Source organism: Ichthyophthirius multifiliis (assembly GCF_000220395.1).
Source record: "Ichthyophthirius multifiliis unplaced genomic scaffold scaff_1120509250877, whole genome shotgun sequence".
In the NCBI taxonomy this organism is placed as follows: domain Eukaryota; phylum Ciliophora; class Oligohymenophorea; order Hymenostomatida; genus Ichthyophthirius; species Ichthyophthirius multifiliis.
In genome coordinates, this window is record NW_004086413.1 from 1 (window position 1) to 23,103 (window position 23,103).

The 23,103-nt window shown below is 15.8% G+C and overlaps 5 protein-coding genes across 5 annotated transcripts, besides 58 other annotated features; all 5 read left to right on the top strand. All coding sequences in view use genetic code 6, as the record gives it.

The window, feature by feature from the left end:
* Positions 1-156: 156 nt before the first annotated feature.
* Positions 157-200: a microsatellite.
* A 153-nt stretch (positions 201-353) lies between these two features.
* Positions 354-402: a microsatellite.
* A 120-nt stretch (positions 403-522) lies between these two features.
* Positions 523-567: a microsatellite.
* A 284-nt stretch (positions 568-851) lies between these two features.
* Positions 852-2,835, top strand: IMG5_105900 (hypothetical protein; the record flags this gene model as incomplete). Its single annotated transcript, XM_004035046.1, has 6 exons — positions 852-955; positions 1,003-1,204; positions 1,262-1,788; positions 1,873-1,904; positions 2,029-2,657; positions 2,704-2,835. Coding segments are annotated over 6 exons (1,626 nt in total), but the record flags the coding sequence as incomplete, so codon positions are not given.
* Positions 1,012-1,075: a microsatellite.
* Positions 1,920-1,971: a microsatellite.
* Positions 1,935-2,001: a microsatellite.
* Positions 1,973-2,021: a microsatellite.
* Positions 2,836-2,908: 73 nt separating the features above from the next.
* Positions 2,909-2,945: a microsatellite.
* A 50-nt stretch (positions 2,946-2,995) lies between these two features.
* Positions 2,996-3,101: a microsatellite.
* Positions 2,996-3,104: a microsatellite.
* Positions 3,089-3,270: a microsatellite.
* Positions 3,106-3,173: a microsatellite.
* Positions 3,117-3,234: a microsatellite.
* Positions 3,129-3,204: a microsatellite.
* Positions 3,271-3,302: 32 nt separating the features above from the next.
* Positions 3,303-3,353: a microsatellite.
* Positions 3,354-4,212: 859 nt separating this feature from the next.
* Positions 4,213-4,274: a microsatellite.
* A 310-nt stretch (positions 4,275-4,584) lies between these two features.
* Positions 4,585-4,640: a microsatellite.
* Positions 4,595-4,646: a microsatellite.
* Positions 4,603-4,646: a microsatellite.
* Positions 4,647-4,770: 124 nt separating this feature from the next.
* Positions 4,771-4,856: a microsatellite.
* Positions 4,857-4,965: 109 nt separating this feature from the next.
* Positions 4,966-5,038: a microsatellite.
* Positions 4,973-5,038: a microsatellite.
* Positions 4,973-5,063: a microsatellite.
* Positions 5,020-5,076: a microsatellite.
* Positions 5,077-6,873: 1,797 nt separating this feature from the next.
* Positions 6,874-6,934: a microsatellite.
* Positions 6,903-6,933: a microsatellite.
* Positions 6,935-7,072: 138 nt separating the features above from the next.
* IMG5_105910 (hypothetical protein) lies at positions 7,073-8,293 on the top strand (the record flags this gene model as incomplete). Its single annotated transcript, XM_004035047.1, has 5 exons — positions 7,073-7,148; positions 7,232-7,342; positions 7,389-7,766; positions 7,907-8,062; positions 8,271-8,293. The coding sequence occupies 5 exons, from the start codon at positions 7,073-7,075 to the stop codon at positions 8,291-8,293; spliced, it is 744 nt and encodes a 247-aa protein (XP_004035095.1).
* Positions 7,168-7,224: a microsatellite.
* Positions 7,795-7,867: a microsatellite.
* A 500-nt stretch (positions 8,294-8,793) lies between the features above and the next one.
* Positions 8,794-8,832: a microsatellite.
* Positions 8,794-8,834: a microsatellite.
* A 108-nt stretch (positions 8,835-8,942) lies between these two features.
* Positions 8,943-8,984: a microsatellite.
* A 497-nt stretch (positions 8,985-9,481) lies between these two features.
* Positions 9,482-9,536: a microsatellite.
* A 567-nt stretch (positions 9,537-10,103) lies between these two features.
* On the top strand, positions 10,104-15,162 carry IMG5_105920 (thyroid adenoma associated, putative; the record flags this gene model as incomplete). The annotated part of the gene is made up of 2 exons (XM_004035048.1): positions 10,104-10,869; positions 10,922-15,162. 2 exons carry the CDS (start codon positions 10,104-10,106, stop codon positions 15,160-15,162), a joined length of 5,007 nt encoding a protein of 1,668 aa, XP_004035096.1.
* Positions 14,824-14,861: a microsatellite.
* Positions 15,033-15,072: a microsatellite.
* Positions 15,044-15,114: a microsatellite.
* Positions 15,056-15,118: a microsatellite.
* Positions 15,163-15,377: 215 nt separating the features above from the next.
* IMG5_105930 (major facilitator superfamily protein, putative) lies at positions 15,378-17,220 on the top strand (the record flags this gene model as incomplete). The annotated part of the gene is made up of 5 exons (XM_004035049.1): positions 15,378-15,609; positions 15,679-16,329; positions 16,484-16,549; positions 16,635-16,795; positions 16,867-17,220. 5 exons carry the CDS (start codon positions 15,378-15,380, stop codon positions 17,218-17,220), a joined length of 1,464 nt encoding a protein of 487 aa, XP_004035097.1.
* Positions 16,813-16,862: a microsatellite.
* A 1,290-nt stretch (positions 17,221-18,510) lies between the features above and the next one.
* Positions 18,511-18,553: a microsatellite.
* Positions 18,546-18,612: a microsatellite.
* A 947-nt stretch (positions 18,613-19,559) lies between these two features.
* Positions 19,560-19,623: a microsatellite.
* Positions 19,597-19,651: a microsatellite.
* Positions 19,620-19,660: a microsatellite.
* A 76-nt stretch (positions 19,661-19,736) lies between these two features.
* Positions 19,737-19,776: a microsatellite.
* Positions 19,751-19,781: a microsatellite.
* Positions 19,782-19,958: 177 nt separating this feature from the next.
* Positions 19,959-20,076: a microsatellite.
* A 131-nt stretch (positions 20,077-20,207) lies between these two features.
* Positions 20,208-20,269: a microsatellite.
* Positions 20,216-20,290: a microsatellite.
* Positions 20,231-20,287: a microsatellite.
* Positions 20,245-20,302: a microsatellite.
* Positions 20,303-20,461: 159 nt separating this feature from the next.
* Positions 20,462-20,523: a microsatellite.
* Positions 20,466-20,532: a microsatellite.
* A 362-nt stretch (positions 20,533-20,894) lies between these two features.
* Positions 20,895-20,951: a microsatellite.
* Positions 20,952-21,596: 645 nt separating this feature from the next.
* Positions 21,597-21,671: a microsatellite.
* Positions 21,603-21,654: a microsatellite.
* A 56-nt stretch (positions 21,672-21,727) lies between the features above and the next one.
* Positions 21,728-21,763: a microsatellite.
* Positions 21,764-21,919: 156 nt separating this feature from the next.
* Positions 21,920-23,031, top strand: IMG5_105940 (hypothetical protein; the record flags this gene model as incomplete). The annotated part of the gene is made up of 2 exons (XM_004035050.1): positions 21,920-22,071; positions 22,287-23,031. 2 exons carry the CDS (start codon positions 21,920-21,922, stop codon positions 22,930-22,932), a joined length of 798 nt encoding a protein of 265 aa, XP_004035098.1. The 3' UTR covers positions 22,933-23,031.
* Positions 21,937-21,967: a microsatellite.
* Positions 22,124-22,183: a microsatellite.
* Positions 22,208-22,276: a microsatellite.
* Positions 23,032-23,103: the final 72 nt, after the last annotated feature.

Here is a 23,103-nt window from a genome sequence, read left to right on the forward strand (position 1 = left end):
TATATATATAATAAAAATTTTATCTTTAATAAAAAAATCATTTATATATAAAAATAATTTACTATGAATCATATGCCTTATAAAGATTTTTAATTTAATATTATTAATAGACAATTCTTATTATAAAAGTGTATAAAATTAATATTTTATTAATTTAATATTATATAAAAAAAGATATATAATAAATAAAATATTAATAATTTATATATATAAATATATATATATATTAATCACTAAAATATTTTTTAAATATATATAAATTTGCTTGAATTTATAAACAAAATTATTTATTTCGTATTATAATTTTTTTATAAAATAAATTATAAGAAAATAGAAAATTAAATGCAATTTTTTATATAAATTATTATATAAATATATTAAATATTATTTAATTTTATTAAAATTTTAATTTTTTATATACTAATATTTTAATAAATAATTTATTTATAAATTTAAAATTAATATTATATTAATTGTATTTGTATTTTTAATAAAATAAATTTTATATAACTTCTTATAAACTAAATATTAAATATTAAATATTAATATAAAAATTAAATATAAATAATATGACAGCTTAATTGCGTAAAAAGTAAGAAATTTTTTAAAATAAACTAAATAAATATTAGATTTGAATAAGAAATTAAATAAATACTAAGCAAAAAAACATCACCTCATTAAAGCGAGGAAGTAATATTACTAAAATATTTTAAATACTTTGATTTAAATAATAATGGTGCTGTGGAATTAAATGAATTTTTAAAAGTTGTTGAAAAAATAGGAATAACAATATTAAACTAACAAGTAATAAATTCATAAAATAATTATTAAAAAATAATAATATATTTAAGGATTTTGTTGATATTTTTAATTATTATGATTTAAATGGTGATGGCACATTAAATTATAAAGAATTTATTTCAATTATATATGATACTAATTTAGGACAAAGAAGGTATATTCATAATTTAAAATACTTTATTATTTTTAAATAATAAAAAGATATTCACCATAAAAATAATAATAATAATAATAATAATAATATTAATAATAATAATAATAATAATAATAATAAAATGATATAAAAAGATGCAATAATCTAAATTTAAAAAATAGCAATTATGAATTATCCTTTTAAAAATTTAAACAAAAACTTCTTTAACGAGGCGCAACTGGAATTTTAGGAATAGGAAGATAATTTAGAGTAAAAAATATTTGGAATAATTAAAAAAATATTTATATTTTAATATAAAAATAAAAGATAATTGATGATGATAATTCAAAAACTTTAAACTTTTAAGAATTTCGTAAATCAGTCAGAGATTTTTAAGTTGATCTAACTGAATAACAAATCAATGAGGTTTTTTAATATTTTGATAGAGATGGAAACGGTACAATTGATTATGATGAATTTATTTTGAGTATACGTGGCCCAATGAACCAAAATAGAAAAAAATTAGCTCAATAAGCTTTTAAAATTTTAGATAAAGACGGTTCAGGAGTAGTAGATCTATATGACATAAAATAAATATATAACGGAAAAATGCACCCTGATGTAAAAAGTGGAAAAAGAACTGAAGAATCGGTCCTTTTAGAGTTTATTAATACATTTGAATCATATACAGGTTTTAGAGGTATAAAAGATGGATAAATAACTTAAGAGGAATTTGAAGAATATTATTCATTTATAAGTGCTTCTATTGATAGAGATGATTATTTCGAATTAATGATGAATAATGCATGGAGAATGAATGATGGAGCAAATAAAAATTGGTAAACAAAAGGATGGTAAAATACATAATAATAATAAGAAAATAATGGATAAACTTTAAAAGAAAATAATAAATAAAAAAATAAATAACAATACAATAGTTAATATTAATAAAATAAAATAATAAAAGGAAGTAATAATTAAGATAATATATAAATAAATATATATATATATATGTATATATATTATATATATTATATTTATTTTTATTTTATATATTTTTTTAATATACATTTTTTATTTATATATTATTATAGATGCATAAGAATATAGATCTCTTACTACATAAAATGCACCTTTTGGTACTTCAAATATACCTGTTGATTATTCTACCAATTTAAGGCCTAATATAAATTAATAATAATAATCTTCATAATATTTTTTGGAAAAGTAACCATAATTCAAAGTAAAGTCTAGAATTTCTTAATAAAGTTTAGATTTATTCTAATCTTTTAGATAGAAAATTTTAAGTAGGGGTACTCGAGGAATATAATCTTTAAGTCGTTTATACAAAATAATAGATGATGATAATAATAAAAAAATAAACACGCATGAATTTATAAAATGTTGTAAAGATTTAAGAATGGGATTTAGTGATTAAGAATCTGCGATTTTATTTAGATTTTTCGATATAGACGGATCTGGAGAAATAGATTATGATGAATTTCTTTTTACAGTAAGAGGAGAAATTAATTAATTTAGAAAAGGATTAGTGATGAAAGTTTTTAATAAATTGGACAAAAATAAAAATGGATATATTGAACTTGATGATATTATTGGAATATATAATGCTAAATAACATCCAGATGTTAAAAACGGTAAAAAAACTGAAGAAGAAATTTTAGGAGAATTTTTAGATACTTTTGAAATACATCATGCTTAAGCTGTATATTATTATATATATATATTTTTTTTTAATAATATATTTTTAGACTGGAAATAAATAAGGGAGAGATAAAAAAGTTAGTAAAGATGAATTTATTGAATATTATACTAATGTAAGTGCTTCTATTGACGATGATAAATATTTTGAAGTCATGATAAGAAATGCATGGAAAATATGAATGGAATATGGAACATATATATATTAATTGTTAAAAAAAATTTAAATTTAATTTTTTTTTAATTAAATATAATAAAAAAATATAGTTTAAAAAAAAAACTATATTTAAAATTTTATAATTAGAAAATAAAAAAAAAAAAATAATTAAAAAAATATGTAATTATATAAATATATATATATATATATATATTTATATTTATATACATAAAATTATTAATATATATAAATAAAAATAAAAATATATTAATATAAATAAATATATATATAAATTTATTTAAATTTTTTTATATATATTTTTATATTTATAATTTTTTATTATTTTATATTTATTTTATTTTAAAATATTATATAATTTTATTTTAAATTTTTAATAAATTATTATATATTATTATAGTTTATTATTAATAAATTTTTTTTTTTTTAATATATAAATATATAAAATAGTCTAAAATATTTTTTATTATTTTTATTTTTTTTTAAATACAATAATAATATTTTAAAACTTAATAATTTTTTTTTTTTTTTTAAGTTATCTTTTATAGTTTTTTTATATATATAAAAATTAATATTTATTATTAAAATATTTTCACATTAACTTAAATTCATATATATTTATTTAAAAATTTTTTTATTTATATATAACATTTTTCATCATAATAAGGTATATCATGACTTCCTTAATAAAAATAGCTTTCTTTTATTATAAACCATTTCATAATTTCATTTGTTTTTTAAATACTAACTATTTCATCTTAATCTCCAGTAATAAACAAAGCTGGTATTTCAATTTTTTAAGTGCCATCATATAATTATTTTGTGAATTCAATATTTAAAATTTTAGGTAAACCAACAGCACATATATTCACAATACATTTTAAATTTTGAAATAATTATTTATTATTTAAAAAAAATAAAGTGCCAAATAAAGTTCCTTATGAATAACTAATAATAAAATTAATATTACTCTAAACTTCTTATAATTATTATATTAATAAATTTTCAGATTCCTAATAATAATAATAATTTGCTTTTTCTTAAAATAAAAATATATTTTCACTTTCTAAAGGATTTCCCAAAACATGAGAAAACCAACATTTTTAATCATGTACTGTTTTTTTATAAGCATTAGGGATTATTACTTAAGATATTTTATAATTATTTTATAAAAAAATAAATAAATTTTTTAATTTTTCCTAGATTATTTAAGAATTTTAACTAAAACCATGCAGAACTAATATATTTAATTCTTTATACATTTAAAAATAATTTTATTTTAAATTTATAAAAATAAAATTAAAAATTTAATAAGTTGAAAAAATATGATTATATATATATATATAAAAAATTTATATTTATACTTATATAAATATTTAAATATATAATTATATATTTATTTTTATTTAATAATATATATTTAATTGATATTTTAAAATTATTATTCTTAATATAAAATATAATATTTTTTTTATATTTAATACTAAAATATACTAAACTATTAATATTGAAATATTTAATAAAATTGCTGCATTAAATATTATATTAATAATAAAAGTATTTTTAAAAGTCGTTTTGAATTTATCAAGTTAATTAAATAAATTATAATAAAACTTATAAATTACAAAATAAAAAATATATTTAATTATATATTAATTATTATAAAATTGTACTAAAAAATAATATATTTTTATCTAAAAATCCCTTTAATATTATAAAAAGTTTTAGTTTTTATATTTATTACTAAAAAAATAAAAAATATGATAATATAAATTATATAATATATAATATATAAATATATATATATATATATTATATTTTATTTTTAATTTAATATATTAAAAAATAATTTTATATATATTTATTTTAATTAATTTTTTTTTTTTTTCTTAATAAATAAATATAGATTTATTTTTAAAATCATTTACTTTATAAATTAATATTTATAATTATTTAATATTTTTTTATATTTTATTTTATTTATTATATATATTTTTATCTCTTTTATTATTATGTTTTTTAATTTTTAAATTTTATATTAATATAATTGAATATTTTTTAGTTTTACTAATTTTTTATATATAATTATTATACAACATTTATTATATCTTAATAAAATATAATGAATTTTTTTATATATTAATTTTTATTAATATTTATTATATTTTTTTATATTTATTAATATTTTAAATAATATTTTTATTTTTATTTTTTAATATTTATTTTTACTTTTTAGCATTTTTTTTTTCTTATGCATTTTAAAAAAATTATAATAAAAATAAAAATGCTAATTATCTATATAATTATCTTAAAAATTATAATTATCTTTTTTATTATTGTCTTCTTTCTTATTTTTTATTTTTTTAATTATTTTTTAAGGTCTAAAATTATAAAAAAAATTCAAAAAAAGTTATATTAAAAAAATATATGTAATATTGCCAAAAACACCCCCAATATAAAAAAATCGCTCTTAATTTATCTCCTAATTATCCCTAAAAACTCGATTTTTAAATATGTGAAAAATGTATGACTATATAGTCTGAAAAATATCCAAATTTTCTCCTTTTTGATGATATTTTAAATACTAATGAAGGATATACTTATAAAACTGAAAATTATCCATTTGATGATATAGGCAAATATTTTAAAGAAAAAATACTAAATAAGCTAAAAAAAGAAGATGAAAAAGAAGAATTTTTTACATCTATATAAATGTAAATAGATGAAATAATTCAAAAATTAAATATTTTAAAAAATAAAATAAAAATAATAAATTAAAATTACAAAATATTTAATGAAAAATTCTTAAAAGAAGCTTAAGAAAATTTCAATTAAGTTTACGATTTATCCCATTTAAAAAATTTAATATAAAAAAATGCACAAAAATATGAAATTTCTTAAGAAAATGAACAAAATAAATTAAAATTATAACATTTAAAAATACAATATGAAGAAATAAATACATCTAAAATATATTAAAGCCTCTAAACTTTCATAAATAACATTAATTTACACACATGTGTTCTTTTATAGGAGATTTTACCCTAATTTAATTCCCAAATAGATACAAATTAATAATAAAGTCATCTTAAACTTATAAAATCAAAAAGTGGATTTCCTGATAATCTAAATAATATATATTACACAGTTAATTCGTTTTAAAAAAGTAGTAAATTTTAAGTTCTTATAGAAGAAAAAGAAAATCTTTAATGTCATTTTTATATTGGATTAGTAAGAGATTCTTTAAAAGATGAAATTGGGTATAATCATGATTTACCGAATACTTGTTTATCATGTTATTGTGGTGAAAATAAAGTTTTTAATGTAAAAATCTAAGTAGATTATGAAAATTAGGAATGTTTTTTTATATTTATAAAGGAAAATATAGAAATTCATTAAAAAAAATATAAATTTGAAATCTTAGATGAATGTTGGAAGATTTTTATAAATACTTCTTTTAAATATTAATTCTATATATAATAAATATAATGAAAAAATAATTATTTATATATAATAATTATAATTAGTAATAATTTTATTTATTTATTTATTAATAAATATTAATATAAATTATTTATGTTTTTAATATTAATTAGTGTGTATTTTTTTTATTTTATTTTTTCATTAAAAATTAGGTCAATATTTATCACAAATAAATAAATTTTTACTTTTTTTATATTTTTTTGTATTTTTAAAAAAATAAAAAACTCTAAATATATTTTATTAATTAAAAGGATATTTTTACTGAAAATAGATTTTATTTATATATAAAAAATTAGAAAATTAATAAAAAAAATTATTAAATATTTTCTATAACTTTCTATTTTTACTTTAAATTTCAATATATTTAATTTTTTTTTTTTTTTTTCCTATTTTTATAATAATTTTATCCTTATTTAATATATTTTTATAATAATAAACAAAAAAAATTAATTATTTTAAAAACATATATAATTCATGAATTTTAAAAATTATATTTATAAAAATATTATGTTATTTTTTTATTTGGTATATTTATATTATTTACTAAATTAAAATATAATCATTTTAAAAAATATTAATTTTAATTGATTTTTTTAAAAATTTTATTTTAATAATTTTATTTATTTATTAACAAAAAAATAAATTAAAATTATTTTAAATTTATTAAATTAAAAATAATTCACAAAAAAAAAAAAAAAAAATACTAATTTAAAGCTAAAAAAAAAAAAAAAAATTATACAAAAAAAAAAAAATTAAAATAAATGGAAATAAAAGTTGGTGGAAAATTCAGAATAGGAAAAAAAATAGGAGGAGGTTCATTTGGTGAAATATATTAAGGTAAAATTCTCATTTTAATATATAATTAAATTTAATAACAATAATATATATAAATCTAACTAAAAAATATATTAAAAATGTAGGCATAAATACACAAACAAATGAAGAAATAGCAATTAAACTAGAATCAATAAAAACTAAATTTCCACAATTAGAATATGAAAGCAAAGTATACAAAATATTGTTAGGCGGAGGTAAAAAAATAAAATAAATATATTGTAAAAAAAAAAACAAAAAAAGTGGGAATTCCAAATATGCATTGGTTTGGTAAAGATGGAGATTATAATATAATGGTAATTGATATATTAGGAAGTTCTTTAGAAGATTAGTTTAATAATTCTTAAAAAAAATTTTCTGTAAAAACAATAGTAATGTTAGCTGAATAAATGATATCAAGAATTGAATATTTTCATTCTAAAAATTTTATACATAGAGATATTAAACCTGATAATTTTTTAATGGGCATAAATAGAAAGGCTGAAACTCTATATATAATAGATTATGGTTTGTCTAAAAAATATAGAGATATAAAAACTGGATAACATATAGACTATAAAGAGGGTAAATCTCTTACAGGAACAGTTAGATATTCATCAATTAATACACATATTGGAATAGGTATATAATAATATTATTGTTTATTTAAATATATATATTATATTAATATATAATAAATAAGTAATATATAAATATATATATATATATATATATATATATATTTATTTTATTCTATATTTATAAAATATTTTATATAATAGAATAAAGTAGAAGAGATGATTTAGAAGCAATTGGATATGTTTTAATTTATTTTTTAAGAGGAAGTTTACCATGGCAAGGTGTTAGAGCTTAAACTAAGAAATAAAAATATGAGAAAATAGGAGAAATTAAAATTTAAAATTCGCCTGAGGAATTATGTAAAGGATTTCCTGGTATTTTTGAGAATATATAGTTATTTATTATTTTAAATTATATTATATTTAAAGCTTATTTTAATTTTAATTATTTATATAATAAGATGAATTTGCTGTTTATTTGAAATATTGCCGAAATTTAAAATTTGAAGAAAAACCTGATTATAATTGGATGAAAAGTCTTTTTAGAAATTATTTAAATAAAATGTAGCTAAGTATGGATAATATTTTTGATTGGACGAAATTAAATCAAGTATTTGATTAATATAATTATATATATTTAAATATTTATTTATTTAATAAAAGAATAGATTTTAAAAATAAAAAGAAGATTAAAATATAAATGAATAAGAAGAATAATAAATTTATAAAAATATAATTTAAAATTAAGAGATTTAAAAAATATTATAATTATCTATTCAAGAATAGAAAAAACAATCTACAAAAAACATTAAAAATTAATTATAATCTACAAATTATAATTTCTATAGTAATGCAAGCAATAATACTCCAATAAATAATAAAAATAAACAATATTTACAATAAAGATCTGATAGTATTAATAAACTTAATTAATAAAAACCTAATAATTTATAAAATGGAACTAAATTATTTCAAAGGAATTTTACTTGTAATTTTTCTTTCTTTTTTTTATATTTCTATTAATTAATTTTATTAAAGATTCTAATTAGAAATTTATAAAAGATTGATATTATATTTTTTTAATTTTCATTTAAAAAATATTAAAATATATAAAAAATAAATAATATATATATATATATGTTTCTTATAGTATAAAAATATATAAAATTAATACTATTTTATTAAATAATAAATTATAATATCTAAAAAAATTCAAACTATTTTTCAAAATAAAAATGACAAATTTAATATACAATCAAAAAATTTAAAATAAATAAAAAATAAATTAAATTTTAGACGAAAAAGAATAATAAGCATACGCTTAATTTTATAAGCAATTATCTTTATCTTAATTTAAAGATTTTATAAAAAGAATCCGTTTTTTATACACAGAACCATCTGATAAAAACGCATTGGTAGGTTTTACAGAAAACTTAATGAACAACTATATAATTTCATCTCTTATTTATGAGCATGTATATGGTTTATAACGATAAGTAAAAGGAGTAATATGTGATACGCTTAAATTAATTACTAAAAACAGTATTGAAGGAAAAAAAAAAATAATAAATGAGATAAAAAATGAATATGAAGTATTATTTAAAGAATAGTTATTAGAGAAAATAAAATTAGGAAATTATGATAAAACAACATTTGATATAGAAGAAAAATTTACAATTTTATTAAATAATATACATGATTTAATCGACACAATAAATATAGATTAAAAAACAATTGAAAATGAAACTAATTTATATTTAATACCTTATTAATTAGTTAATATATATATATATATATATAAATAAAAATTAATATAATTATATATATATATATACATCATTAGGATTTAATATAAAGATTAGTAGAAAAAATAATACATGAGAAACAATTTCTTACAAAACATATAGACATGACTGGTGAATTATTAAAAAGTATTCACGTATAAATAAGTAAAGGAATAATACACGAGGAAGATAATTATATAAAACTTATAACCGAGAATTTATAAAAAATAACCTAAAACTCAAATCTTTTAAAAAAAGATATACTTTCTCATGCCCAAATGATACTTACATATATAAATCTTTACAAGAAAAAGATAGAAATATAGGATATACTATAAATTTAAAATGAAGACTAAAATTAATAATAATAAGAAGAAGAAATTCTCACAAAATTAAGTAAGATAAAGGCTCTTTATATACTAGAAGGAAAAAACATAGATTTCTAAAAATATTAAATTTTAGAATATATAGTCTCTCTTTTAAAATATATATAAAACCCTGATATTAAAATGTATGCATTAAATGTACTTGGGGATGTATTAGAAAATATGCCTAGGAATAAATATAAGGATAATTTTGTTATAAATCAGTAATTATAGGAAGAAATCTTAGAAAAAATGGAAAATTAATTAGACTAACCGATAAAAAAAATAATTTATTATATAGAAAAAATAATTACTTTTCTAATAAAAATACACAAAGACTAAAGTGAAAAAATAGCCTAAAAGTATATATATAGGGCCTTATAATTACCTATAAGTGCATAAAAAAGGAAGTTTTATTTATTAAATGTTTTATTACCTTTTTCAAGTATTTAATTCATTATTTAAACTGATTAAAATTTAATTGAAGAACTAATGAAAGCTTGTGGAGATTTCTATATTTTGCCTTCTGGTATACTTTTGAGTAAAATTCTAGAGAGAATTTTTAAAGAAATTTGTAATGAAAATCCTTAATAATTAAGATCATTTTGGGAAAAATAATATTTTTAAATTCTATAAAATTCTAAATTACATGTAGTAAAGGGATTAATAAATACTGTGAATCCCATTTTAGTTTAAATAAGTAAAGAGAATGTCACTTATATGGTCTAGAATGTACTCAATGATCATTTTTTACCCAAAAATAAAAACTAAATGTGGCTTTATATCTCTTTTTTGAAATTGGCGAGAGAAAACAGCCTTATCTAATAACATGAAAGTCATTTTTCATTGTAAGCAGATAAAGATATCATTATTAATAAATAATTATTGGAAGAACTTATTTTATGTAAGGATAGAAACGTAGTCTTGAATACTTTAGAATTCCTTATTTCTCATCCCAAGCCTTCCTAAGAGCCATCTAAAATAGAATTTGATCTTATAGAGCTTTTTTTAAAATACGGTATTTTAAATATAGATAAAAAGAAAAATTAATTTTATTAATATATATTTAGGTATAAGAACTTCTTATGCAGAATACAGAAAAGGTTATTTATGTATATTTAAGAGATTTTTAGAAAGACTAAGATTAGTATTTGAGAATTACAAATAAAGAAGTAAGAATAAAAAGGAACTAATTAACGAAACCCATTATATAAACTTCCAGACTTTCCTAAAAAACATAACCAACTTTATATTTTCCTAACTATATCCAGAAGTAAGTTTTGAATTAGGAAATCCTTGTTTAGAATTAATAAACTATATTTTACAAAATTTCCCTTAAAAAAAGCCTATAGAATATAAAAAAGGTGAAATAATAAACCCTTCATAAATCCTCCAAAACGCCAACCCAGATTTATTTTCAAGAGAAAACTTCGAAATTTTGCTTGTATAAACGCGTTCAATGTGGGAATCAATAAGAATTCTTTCTATAAATATATTAAAAGGCTTCTAAATAAAAAGCGTTTAAAAAGACTACATAAAAAAGCTTTATATAGATAGTCTAGAACTTTGTAAAAGTCCTATTATAAAAAATTACGAATGCGGGGCTAATATATTAATGATTTTATATGAAAACTATCTATCTGAATTGGAACTAACACCGGAAATGTTTATTGAAGAAATCCTTTAAAAAGTCGACTCTTCTTTTTTAATTTTTAAACAATCTTTTTTAAACGACAATCTTCTTTTTTAATAAAATCTTATTCACGGCTATATAACTTTACTTGCTTTAATTATAAAATAAATCTCAAATTAGCTTTTTTTGAAAAAAACACTAACTAATTTATTCTAAATAATGTCCAAAATTTTAAATTTTACAACTTAAATTTCCTCCGAAACAGTCTATTCGATTTTCACTTAGAAAGAAAATAACGATAATTTTTTCAAAAATAATCAATTATAAATAGACTGTAGGGGTCATATAGTAAATGAAAAAGCCTAATTTGTCTAAAATATGTAAAAAATATTACAAGGAAATACTCTTTTAGAGGCTTTAAAATAATAAAATGAACAAGATCAAGACGAAAACGAAGAAAAAAGCGAAAATTTACTAGTTGTTGCTTTTTATTTAATTTCCCGAGAAGCCGGTTTTTTATTTTAAACCATTTCTAATATAGTAAAGGAATTCCAAGAATAATAAATAGAGAAAATTCTCGAAAAAAAAGAACTCGAAAATCTCGTAAACGAGTTTTTTATAGCCTTAATTAATATAAAACACTTAGGTTCAATAGATAGAATTTAAATAGGACTAGGAATGCTTTGTAGAACCATGAATGAGAGCAAAAATCCCATTTTACCTCAGCTTTCAAGTGATCTATTGCAATAATTACTCGATAATATCGAAAATAACACCTTTAAAAATGTTCTTAGGAGGTCTGCAGGTCTCCCTAGTGCTGTAGTGTGTTTATTAAAAGCTGAAATAGCTGGAAATAGATAGGTATTATTAAATAAGACTGTAAAAAGGCTACTTGAGATGGTACAAAATCCGAATTTAGTTAATAATATAAAGATACATTCGTTAAATATCCTAAAGAAGATATTCGAAGATGGGAATATAAAAATGGAAGTAGATAAACATATGGGAGAAGGTTTCGAAATTGCCATAAAAGGTTTTTCTATTGAAGATTGGAGTATAAGAAATTCCAGTTTAATGCTTTTTTCAGCACTATGTAGTAGAGTAATTGGTGGATGTAAAAACCCAAATGCTTAAAATGTAAAAAGTAAATTAAATGTAGTTGAGTTTTTTGCCCGAGTACCTTGTTTGCTGGATTTCTTTTAAAAAGAATTATAAAAATTCGTTTTTAGTAATTTTTATGAAAATAGTTAGTATCCACCTATTTATCCAATAGGACTTTTATTAAGTAGATTATTACCATATGATTTAAAGAATTAAATATAGAAAAAAAATAATAATAACAATGATTTTTTATAATAATAATAAGAAGATATAGAAAATATTTAAGTTTTTATTTCAGTTGATAAAGTTAAAGTAATGTTACCTTTAATTATACTTTGTGCTAAAAATAAAAATTATATGGGAAGAGTTATGTTAGCTAAAGCAGTTTTGCCTTTTTTAAATTTTGAAAATATTCATTTAGAAGCAGTTAAGTTGTTGAGGGAAAATATCTAGAATATAACGGGTGTTAAGAAAGATCATAATTTTACTCATGGAGTACTTTTGATGGTTTTCTTTATTATATAGAATTATTATTTTATGTGTGAAGAACTTAATATTGAATACGGAAATTAGGAAAACTTACTTTTACTACAGTAGGAAATTAGTAAGAGGAAATTTTTAATTTTAGACATATAATGTCCAGTTGTTTAATATACTTATTTAGATATAGTAAAATTACTTTAGAAGAATCTAAAAGGGAATATATAATTTTAGTAAGAATTTAATACTATTTTATAATTTGTGGAGCAATTTGTCGAAAAGGAAGTTTAAAAAAATACTCTTAGAATCACTAATGATATGGGTCATTCAGTTTTAAGGAAAAAAATTTTAAGGTTTCATTTAGATTCCAGTAGTTTATAAAAAATAGGAGAATTATTAATTATTATGATTTAAAAATATGAAAATAAACCAGAAATGTATAAAGAAGAAGATAATGAGTTTTTAAGAATTATTTTGAAGTATTTTTTGAGGAAATTGAAAAAAAACGAAAATTTTACAAATGAAATTTTTTTCAAATAAATACTTTAAAATTTATAATAAATATTAGAAAATCAAGAAAAAAGTCACGTTTTTTATTTTACAAATTGTATTTAGTTTTTGGTAAAAATACTATTTAAAATTGCTTCCTTTTTTGATAATTTTAATTTTTAACCTTTTGTCTAAATTTTAATTTCTTTGGAAAAAAAATTCTATTAAAATGGACTTTTAATAAAATAATTAATTAAATTTTCAGGATTTTTAATATAAAAAAAACTACTTCATATCGATTTCTATTTAAAAATTTGCGAATAATACTCTTCTTCAACTTAATTAGACTTTTTAAGAATTGCAGTTATTAAATCACTTAAAATTTCAATGAAAACACTCCTCGAAGATTTAAAATATGAATATTTTTTGAATTTTTCGAATGTATTTTTGAGACTTTTACAAGATGAAGTACCCGAAATAAGATAAAAAATGAGTAGTTTTATTTCGAAGTATATATTAGGAAAAAATAAAAGTACTATATTTGAATATACACTAAAAAAATATTATTCTCTTTTAGTAAAATAATGTTAAAATAATTAATAATAATAAATTCTTCTTTTTAACTTTTTACTTAAATAAATTTTCCATAATGAATACTTCAGTATAAAAAAAACAAATCATTTCGAAAATAGGATATTTGCTTATGATAAGGCGAATAAATTTATTGATGATATGAGAATAAAAAAATATGCTTTTAAAGCTGTTTTTAAGTTGTTAGTTATATAAAAAAATAATAATGTTTTTTCTTCTAATAATTTGGAAATGTTTGTTTAATAAAATAAGAGTTTGTTTTAAGATTTGAGTAATGTAAATTAAGATAGAATTTAACAATATTAAAAATAATTTTAAAATAGAGATGAGGTAATTATATAATATTAAATTAATATTTTAATTTATTTTTAATATTATTATTTAAGTATGAATTCGAATGTATTCTAAATTAATATATGTATAAGAATATTAAAAATTATTTAGAAAATTAATAAAAAAAAATTAATTTTGAGATTTTAAAATACCTTTATGTTAGATTTTTTAATTGAATTCTTTATGCTTTAAAAAAACCCCAATAAATTAAATAAATATTTATAATATTTAATTATTTTATAAAAATATACAAACATAAAAATAAAATATTAAAAAATATATTTATATGTATATATAAAATATTTATTTATTTTATTAGTACATTTATATTTATATATAAATTATTATTTTATAATTTTATATTTAATAATTTGTATAATTTAATTTTATTCCTATTAATATATTAATATAATTTTAACTTTTTAAATCTAATAATAAATATTTTTATTCATTAATTATAATTTTTTTTATTTTATATTTTTCTAATATTTTTATAAATAAAATAATACTAATATTATTTTTGAAATTAAAATCTACGATTTTTTTCTAAAATTTATTTATTTTCAATTTATAATATTTATATTTATTTTATAAATAATAAAAATTTATTATATTAATTTATAATTATAATAATAATTTAATTTAACATTTTGTTAATTATTAAAAAATTAATTAAATGATTGATAATGAAAATATACCTTTAAAAAAGGTTAAAAAACCTGCATTTTAAGTATATAATATGAAACATTCATTTATAAGTCTTGACTAAGCTTATACATATGTTGGTGATAATTCGCGTTTTTAATAAAGAGTTACATGGATATTATCATTTGTAATAAATAAATTAAAAAATAAAAATAAATTAAAAAAAGTAATGGATTTTTTACAGTATGTTAGTAATGAGTTCTCCTATAATGTTCAGACAACCTATATTTGAATGTATAGAATAAAATGGTTTATACAAAATATGCACTGAAGATCAAGTATGTTAATTACAAGCAAACAATTTACGAAACGAATATAGGGTAATTTCTGACGATTCAATATCTTCTGAATTCGAATTATATTGTGATAAAAAACCAATAATAGGATTTGCCCAAGCGGCATTATTTGCTGGCTAGGCTTTATCAGGTTTTTTTAGTAGTTTTATTTCTGACAGGTTTGGAAGAAGAAAAAGTTTTCTTTTTTCTATAATAATAGGGAGTACTTGTGCTTTAATAATTGGTCTATGTCCTGATTTATATGCTTTGATGGCTATGTTTTTTGGAGCCGGATTAGGTATTACGGGATATGAGACTGTTATTTTAGTATATTGTACTGAAATATCAGAAAGAAGATTTAGAAATATATGTATAAATGTACTTGTTATTATGTGGGCTCTAGCCTAGGTCTTTTATCCGATTATTAATTCATTTATTGTATAATGGAGGTATATTTTTGTTTTTGCAATTGGATTGCCTTTATTTTGTAGTGTAGGACTTTCTTATTTATATTTTTGCGAAAGTCCAAGATATTTAGTTTCTAAAAAAAAATATTATGAAGCCAGACAAGTATTCAGGCATATTAGTGAAGTTAATAATAGGCCTGCTTTCCAGTTTCATTTTTTTGAAGAAATCGATGATTATAATGAAGTTGCTACTAGAGTATATAAAAAGGGTGAAAGTATTACCAAAAAAGAACTTATAAGAGTAAAAACTAAAGAAAGACTTGATATTAATTTGGGTAGGCAAACTAATATATTTGATCTCTTTAAAACTAAATAATTGGCGATAAAAACACTTATTATGTGCTATTGTTGGTTTGTGAGGTATTTTGTATATTATTGTATCCTTTTTTCCTTGGAAAGATTAGGTTTATTTATAAAATAATTATTTAATTTATACAATTAATTTTCTTTTAATTTATAAAAATATATAAATATAAATATTAAATAATTATTTTTATAATTTAATATATATATTTATTTTATTTCTAATATTATATAAAACATTATTTATTATTATAGGAACTTAACTTAATTAAAATTTTCTTCTTCTTGCTATTATTGAAGTTATAGCTTCTTTATTAACCAGTAAATAAATAGTATATTTTATTTTTATATAATAAAAATTAGATTATAATTATAATTTTTAATATTTATTTTTATTTAAATATAGTTCCTATGAAAATGAAAATGAAACGTAAAAATGCTTTAAGATCAGCTTTTTATATGATGTCTATAGTTTCTTTATTGTTATTTATTGTAAGAATTCCTTAAAATTGTTAATTATATTTTGAATAATGTTTAGAAGAAAAGTTAACATTAATTCTAGCTATAGTAATAATAATAAAAAAATATATATATATATATATATATATATATATATATTATATATTTATATATAATAGTTATTGAAATTTTCTATTGTATTTTTCGCAGTAAATTTAATGACATATACACCTGAATTATTTCCAACTGTATTGAGAAGTCAAGCTTACGGGCTTTGTATGATTTTCGGATAGCTGGGTAGTATTTTAGCTCCTATATATATTAGTTAATACATATTTATATTTGAATAAATGAATCCTTTAACAAGTATTGCTTTCTTAGGAATTTTAGGTGTGTTTTTGACAATCAAATTATATGAAAATGAAAATATGGAAGATTATTTAGAAAATAAAAATGATACTGAAAAACCTTTATTGAATGAATTTAAAGAAATATAAATGATTATATTTACTTAACAATAATAATAAGAATGAAATTAAAATTAAAATAAATGTCTGTATTAATATGTTACACCATATTATTGTTATAAGAGTAAAAAAATACTTGCTAAAAAACTTTTTTAAAAAAACAATATCTAACCTAAAAATTATATTTATTTAAAAATAATTAATAAATATTTATGTATTTTATTAATTTTAAAACATTTTATATATCATATAAAATATCTAAAATTTTCTTTACTTCTTAAATCTATTTTTTTTTTTTTTTTTTTTTCAAAAAAAACATTAATTTTATTAAATCCAGAAATTATGAAGATTTTTTATTTTTTTTGAATAAAATTAAAAAAAATTAGAGTTTTTAAGAAAAATAATAATTTATAAATTCAATAAAATAAAATTAAAATATTTTTGATTTTAAAAAAATAAAAATAATGGATTCTAACTAAACAATAGAATTATCTGAAAGAAACACTTTAAAAAACGAAGAACAAGATTCATTATAAAAGTAAATGAATATAATTTATAAATATATATATGAAATAAACAAACAAATTTAAAAATTAAAAAAAAATATAAGCTTAAACGCCAAAACCAAGTCATAATAATAAAATTCGTAAAATAAATTTGATAAAATTGAAAAATATGCATAATATATAAAAGATAAAGTAACAAAAAATATAATAAAATAAATAAATAAAAATAAAAAATAGTTAGAATCATTAGCGTGGATATTAGGAGCAATAGCAGTGATATATTATTCTAATTTTTTCACATTTTATTTTATAATGAAAAAGTTAATGTGTAAAAAAGAACAAAAATAAAATTATTTTTAATTCAAAATATTTATTAGTTTATTTACAAACATATTCTTAGTATGTGTAAGTATAAATTGTGTTTTAGCATTTCATGTATCAGTTATAATGCCTTATATATTGAAAATATAAGAAAAATTTGATACACATAGTCCTAGATTGGTATACTTGGGTGCAATAACTGGTTTTATAGGATTTATATCGTAACATTTTTTATTTTTTAAATATAATATAAAATTTATAAATATATAAATAGACTAATAATAAGTATTTGGCCAGCTTTTGGATGGTTTTCTCCTTTTATGGTTATAACTATGTTTTTTGGATTCTTAAATGTAGCTAATTTTATACCTGATAATTAATTTGGATCATTCTTGTTTAGCTTTATTTTTATTTTTGCATTTTTTTCACATTATTTTATAGAACATGAAGGACATTTACATTATAAATGACTCTTTTTTTTTTAAAAAAAAAAAAATGTAATAGCAAATTTTTTTATTTAATATATATAATTAAATAAGTATTTTATTAAAATATTATTTTTTAAAAAATTAATCATATTTATTATTTAAAATTAATATATAATAGTATTAAAAATTAATATATAATAGTAAGTTAATAATAATTAATAATAGATAATATTTATATTAAAATTTACCTGTTTATATTATAATTAAATAAAAATTTATCAAAATTTATTTATATTTAATTATATATTTTTTTTGAATAAATTAAATTCAGAAAGTTAAGGTATTTTTATTATTTTACCTAAAAAACTTTTTATATTTTAATTATTAATAAATACTTTTTTTTTGTTTAATTAAATTTCTTATATTTATTATTATTATAAAAATATAATTAAAAAAATATTTTAATAAAAACAATAAAAAAAAATATGGATAACTAATAGCAATAAAATGTCATATTTTTATAATAATCACTTGTCTAAAATTGTAAAAAACTTTAAGAAATAATAGATTAAATAGAAACAAAATAAAATTAAGAATAAATAAACGAACAATTTATAAATTTGATAGACAATTCACGTCTAATTAATGATTTTGTAAATAATATAATTTCAGATAAAACAAACAGATAATTATTTATATAAAATGTTTCCCTCTCTAAACTTTAAAAAGACTACTTATATATAAGAAATAAATTATAATAAATATTAGATTGTAGTTAATAAAAAATTAAACTATATTTTTAAGTAAATAAAATTTTTTCAAAATTAAAAATATTATCTATTTATTAGCTTACATTTTTTGACTTTTAATATTATAATTTTTTTTTAAAAAAAAAGAAAATAAAAGATAATACAGAGTATTTAAATGATTAAAATAAAGAAACATAAGAAAATGAGCAAAAATAGGATAATTAAAAATAAATTATTATTGATTAAAAAATAGAAAAAATAAAAATAATAAAAGATTACTTTTAAAATAATTATCAATAAAGTATATATATATAAAAAAAATATATAAATATAATAATTAAATAAAAAAAGATAAAGAAAGCTCTATAAAAACAGAAAAAGCAAAAATATTTTTAACGTATGAAGAATATAAAAATATTGAATAATAAATACAAGAAGAATAAAAAAATATTTAAATAATAAATAAAAATAATATTAATAACAATAAAAATAAAAAAAATAATGGATTATTAAATATATTTTATAAAATAATATTTCCTTAAAATAACATTTTAAGTATTTGTTTATAAAGTTGAGTATATAGAAATATTTTTTTATATTATAAAATATTTATATATAAAATAAAAAATTAATTTTATTAAATAATAAAAAATATATAAATAATAAATATGTAGAATATCATTTATTCTATTATTAAATTAAAAAATAAAATATTAAAAAATTAAAGAAAATCAATAAAATTATAAATAAAAAAAAGTATAAACGGTATTTTTTATTTATTTTATATTATAAATAGTATGATTATTAATATTATTATTATTATTTTTAATATTTTTGCATTATTATTTGTATTAATTTATATTTATAAAATTATTATTATTATTATTATTATTATTATTATTATTATTATTATTATTAATTTAAAATTTTTAATATAATATTTATATTATTAATATATTTTATCATAATTAATTTAATATTTAATAATATATTTTTTATTTTTTTAAAAAGATTAATATGTAAGGTAATTTATATTTGTTATTTAAATATATAATACATATATTATTTTTTATTAATATATATAAATATTTAAATATATATATATTTTTATTATTATTATTTAATATATTTACATTTTTTTTATAAATTCAAATTTTTATTTAATTATTTATATTTATTTAATCTAACTTATTAATATATAATATATTATATTTTATATAAATTAACAATCTTTTTAATTATAATATTAGAAAAAATCAAATTATAATATTTTTTTTTTCAAATAAATAATAATATTATTATTATTTTTATTTTAAAAAATTATTATTTAATTAATTTATTATTTTTAAAAATTATTAATTTAATAAAAATATTGTATTTATTAATTTTATTTTTTTCTCATGATTTGTTTTCATTTTCTAATGTTTCTTCTTTTTAAAAATTATCTTCCTGTTAATACTTTTCTTCTTTTGTATCGTCTTCATCATCTATATTTAATCCTTGTTAAATTCTTTTAAAAATATCCTTAAGAAAAAAAAAAATATTTATAATAATATTTTAATTTTAAATTAATATATTACATCACAATCTTCATCCTCTTTTTCAATTTTATCTGAATTAAAATCTTAATTTTATGTATGTTTTTATTAATCATTTTATTGAGTTGTTTATTATTTTGTTTCTTAAATATTTTGTTAATTTTAATTTTATTTTTTAATATAATCTTAATAATTAGCTTAAATCTTATCTTTTTAATTTTAAATGATTTCTTTTTAATATTAAATTTTATCTTTATCTTGTTAAACTGCTTCAATTATTTATTATTTTTCTTTGATTTTTAATAACTTCTAATACTTTATTTTTATTTTAAAATAATTAATAATATTATAAATTAATTTAATTTTTATTTGAATATACATCAGTTTATAATTTTTATTTTTATTTTTCTAAATTTTATATTTTATCATTTATTATTTTCTCATCATGTTTTTCTTATTGTAATATATTTTACTATTAATTTTTTAAAATGGAAAAAATTAATATTTTCTATATAAAAAAAAAACTTTCTTTATAATTTTTCTTTTAATAATGGAATGTTTTTTCATTTTCTTCGTATTTCGACTAATACTATTTTTTATTTATTTTTTTAATTATCATCGTTTTTTGTATTTTTTAATATTTACTTCATTTAATTAAACATTTAAATTTCCTAGTTTTTCGGCTATATCTTAAAGTTAATCTTCTTTTTCATTAATTTATTTTTATAATTATTATAGTTTTTATTATATATCTGCCATTTCAAATAGTTTTTATAATATAATTTTAGTTTTACTATTTTTAATGTTTTTTATTATTTTTTAATAAATAAATAGATATGCATTTTTTTTTAATAAAAAATTAAATATTTTTATATTAATATATAAAAATTAAAAAAATATAAAAATAATATTTAAAAATTATTATATTTAATTAAAAATATAATATATAAATAATTAATTAATTAATTAAAAAATGAGTTTTTGATATAAAAACTAATAACAAATTATTTTTCTATTGTTTTTTATTTTTTTATTCAAAAAAAATATATATTCATAAAAATAATATAAATAAATATATAAATTTCTAATTAAATATATTATAATTAATATGGAAGAAACAGAAAAAAAATTATAAATATAAGAAATTGTAAAAGGAGAATTAATTTCCGAAACACATTAAGGAGCGACAAAAATTTATAGAGCATATTATAAAGGAAATGAATATGCATTAAAAGTATATATAAAAAAAATAAAAAAAATATAAAAAATAATAGTCAGTTTTAAAAGATTCTATAGAAAATCAATTATAATTAGAGCATTTAATAAATGAAAGAAATGGATTAAGAGAATTATAAAATAACTGTATAAATAAACTGTAAATTTAAATACAAACATAACTAATGCTAATTTTTTAAAAAAATATTATAATATTATAAAAAAAATAATTAAATAAAGATATTATATAAGAAATAATAATATATAAAGATTATATTAAAAATATTAAATTTTTTTATATATATATATATATATATATATATATATATATATATTTATATATATTTTTATATATTTATTTATATTTTATTTAAGTATAGATACAATTAAAGATGATACTCATTTACATTTTTTATTAGAGATTGTTTATGGAATTCCTTTACACAAATTATTATAAATGCATTAGAGATTTACTATAAATTTTACAAAATTAATAATTTGTTAAGTTATTTTGACTATTTAATACATGCATTTAAATGGTTTCATTTATAGGGATTTAAAAGCATCAAATATAATCGTTTAAAATACAGGAAAAATAACAATTATTGATTTAGGATATATAAAAAAAATAGGTATTAATCGCACAAACTCTTTTTGTGGGACTATTCATATGATAGCTCCTGAATTATTTGATATTAATTTGGAATAAAAAGGTTATTCATATGAAACAGATATTTATTCTATTGGAATTTTATTATATGAAATGATTGTTGGGTATATTATTTTAGTATAAGTTATAAAATTTATTATATATTTAGTAAAGCTCCATTTGGTTATTTTGATGACATATAAGTAAAATAAAATATTTTAGTAGGAATTAATGATGAATAATTAAAACTTTTAGAAGATATTTCTTTATAAAATTTAATTATTAAAATGCTTAATATTAATCCTGAAAAAAGAATAAAACTTCAAGATATTTTAAATGATGATTTTTTTAAAGATATAGATTTAAAATTGATTTAAGAAATCATAGAAACTGGTAATTTAAATGATAAAGAAAAAATATAAAAATTTGACATTGAGTATTATTCAGAGGATATTATTGATTTTGGATTGTAAATACAAAAAAAAGAAAAAAATGAAGAATTTTAATAATTAGATTAATTCTTTTGAAATTTTACTATTATTT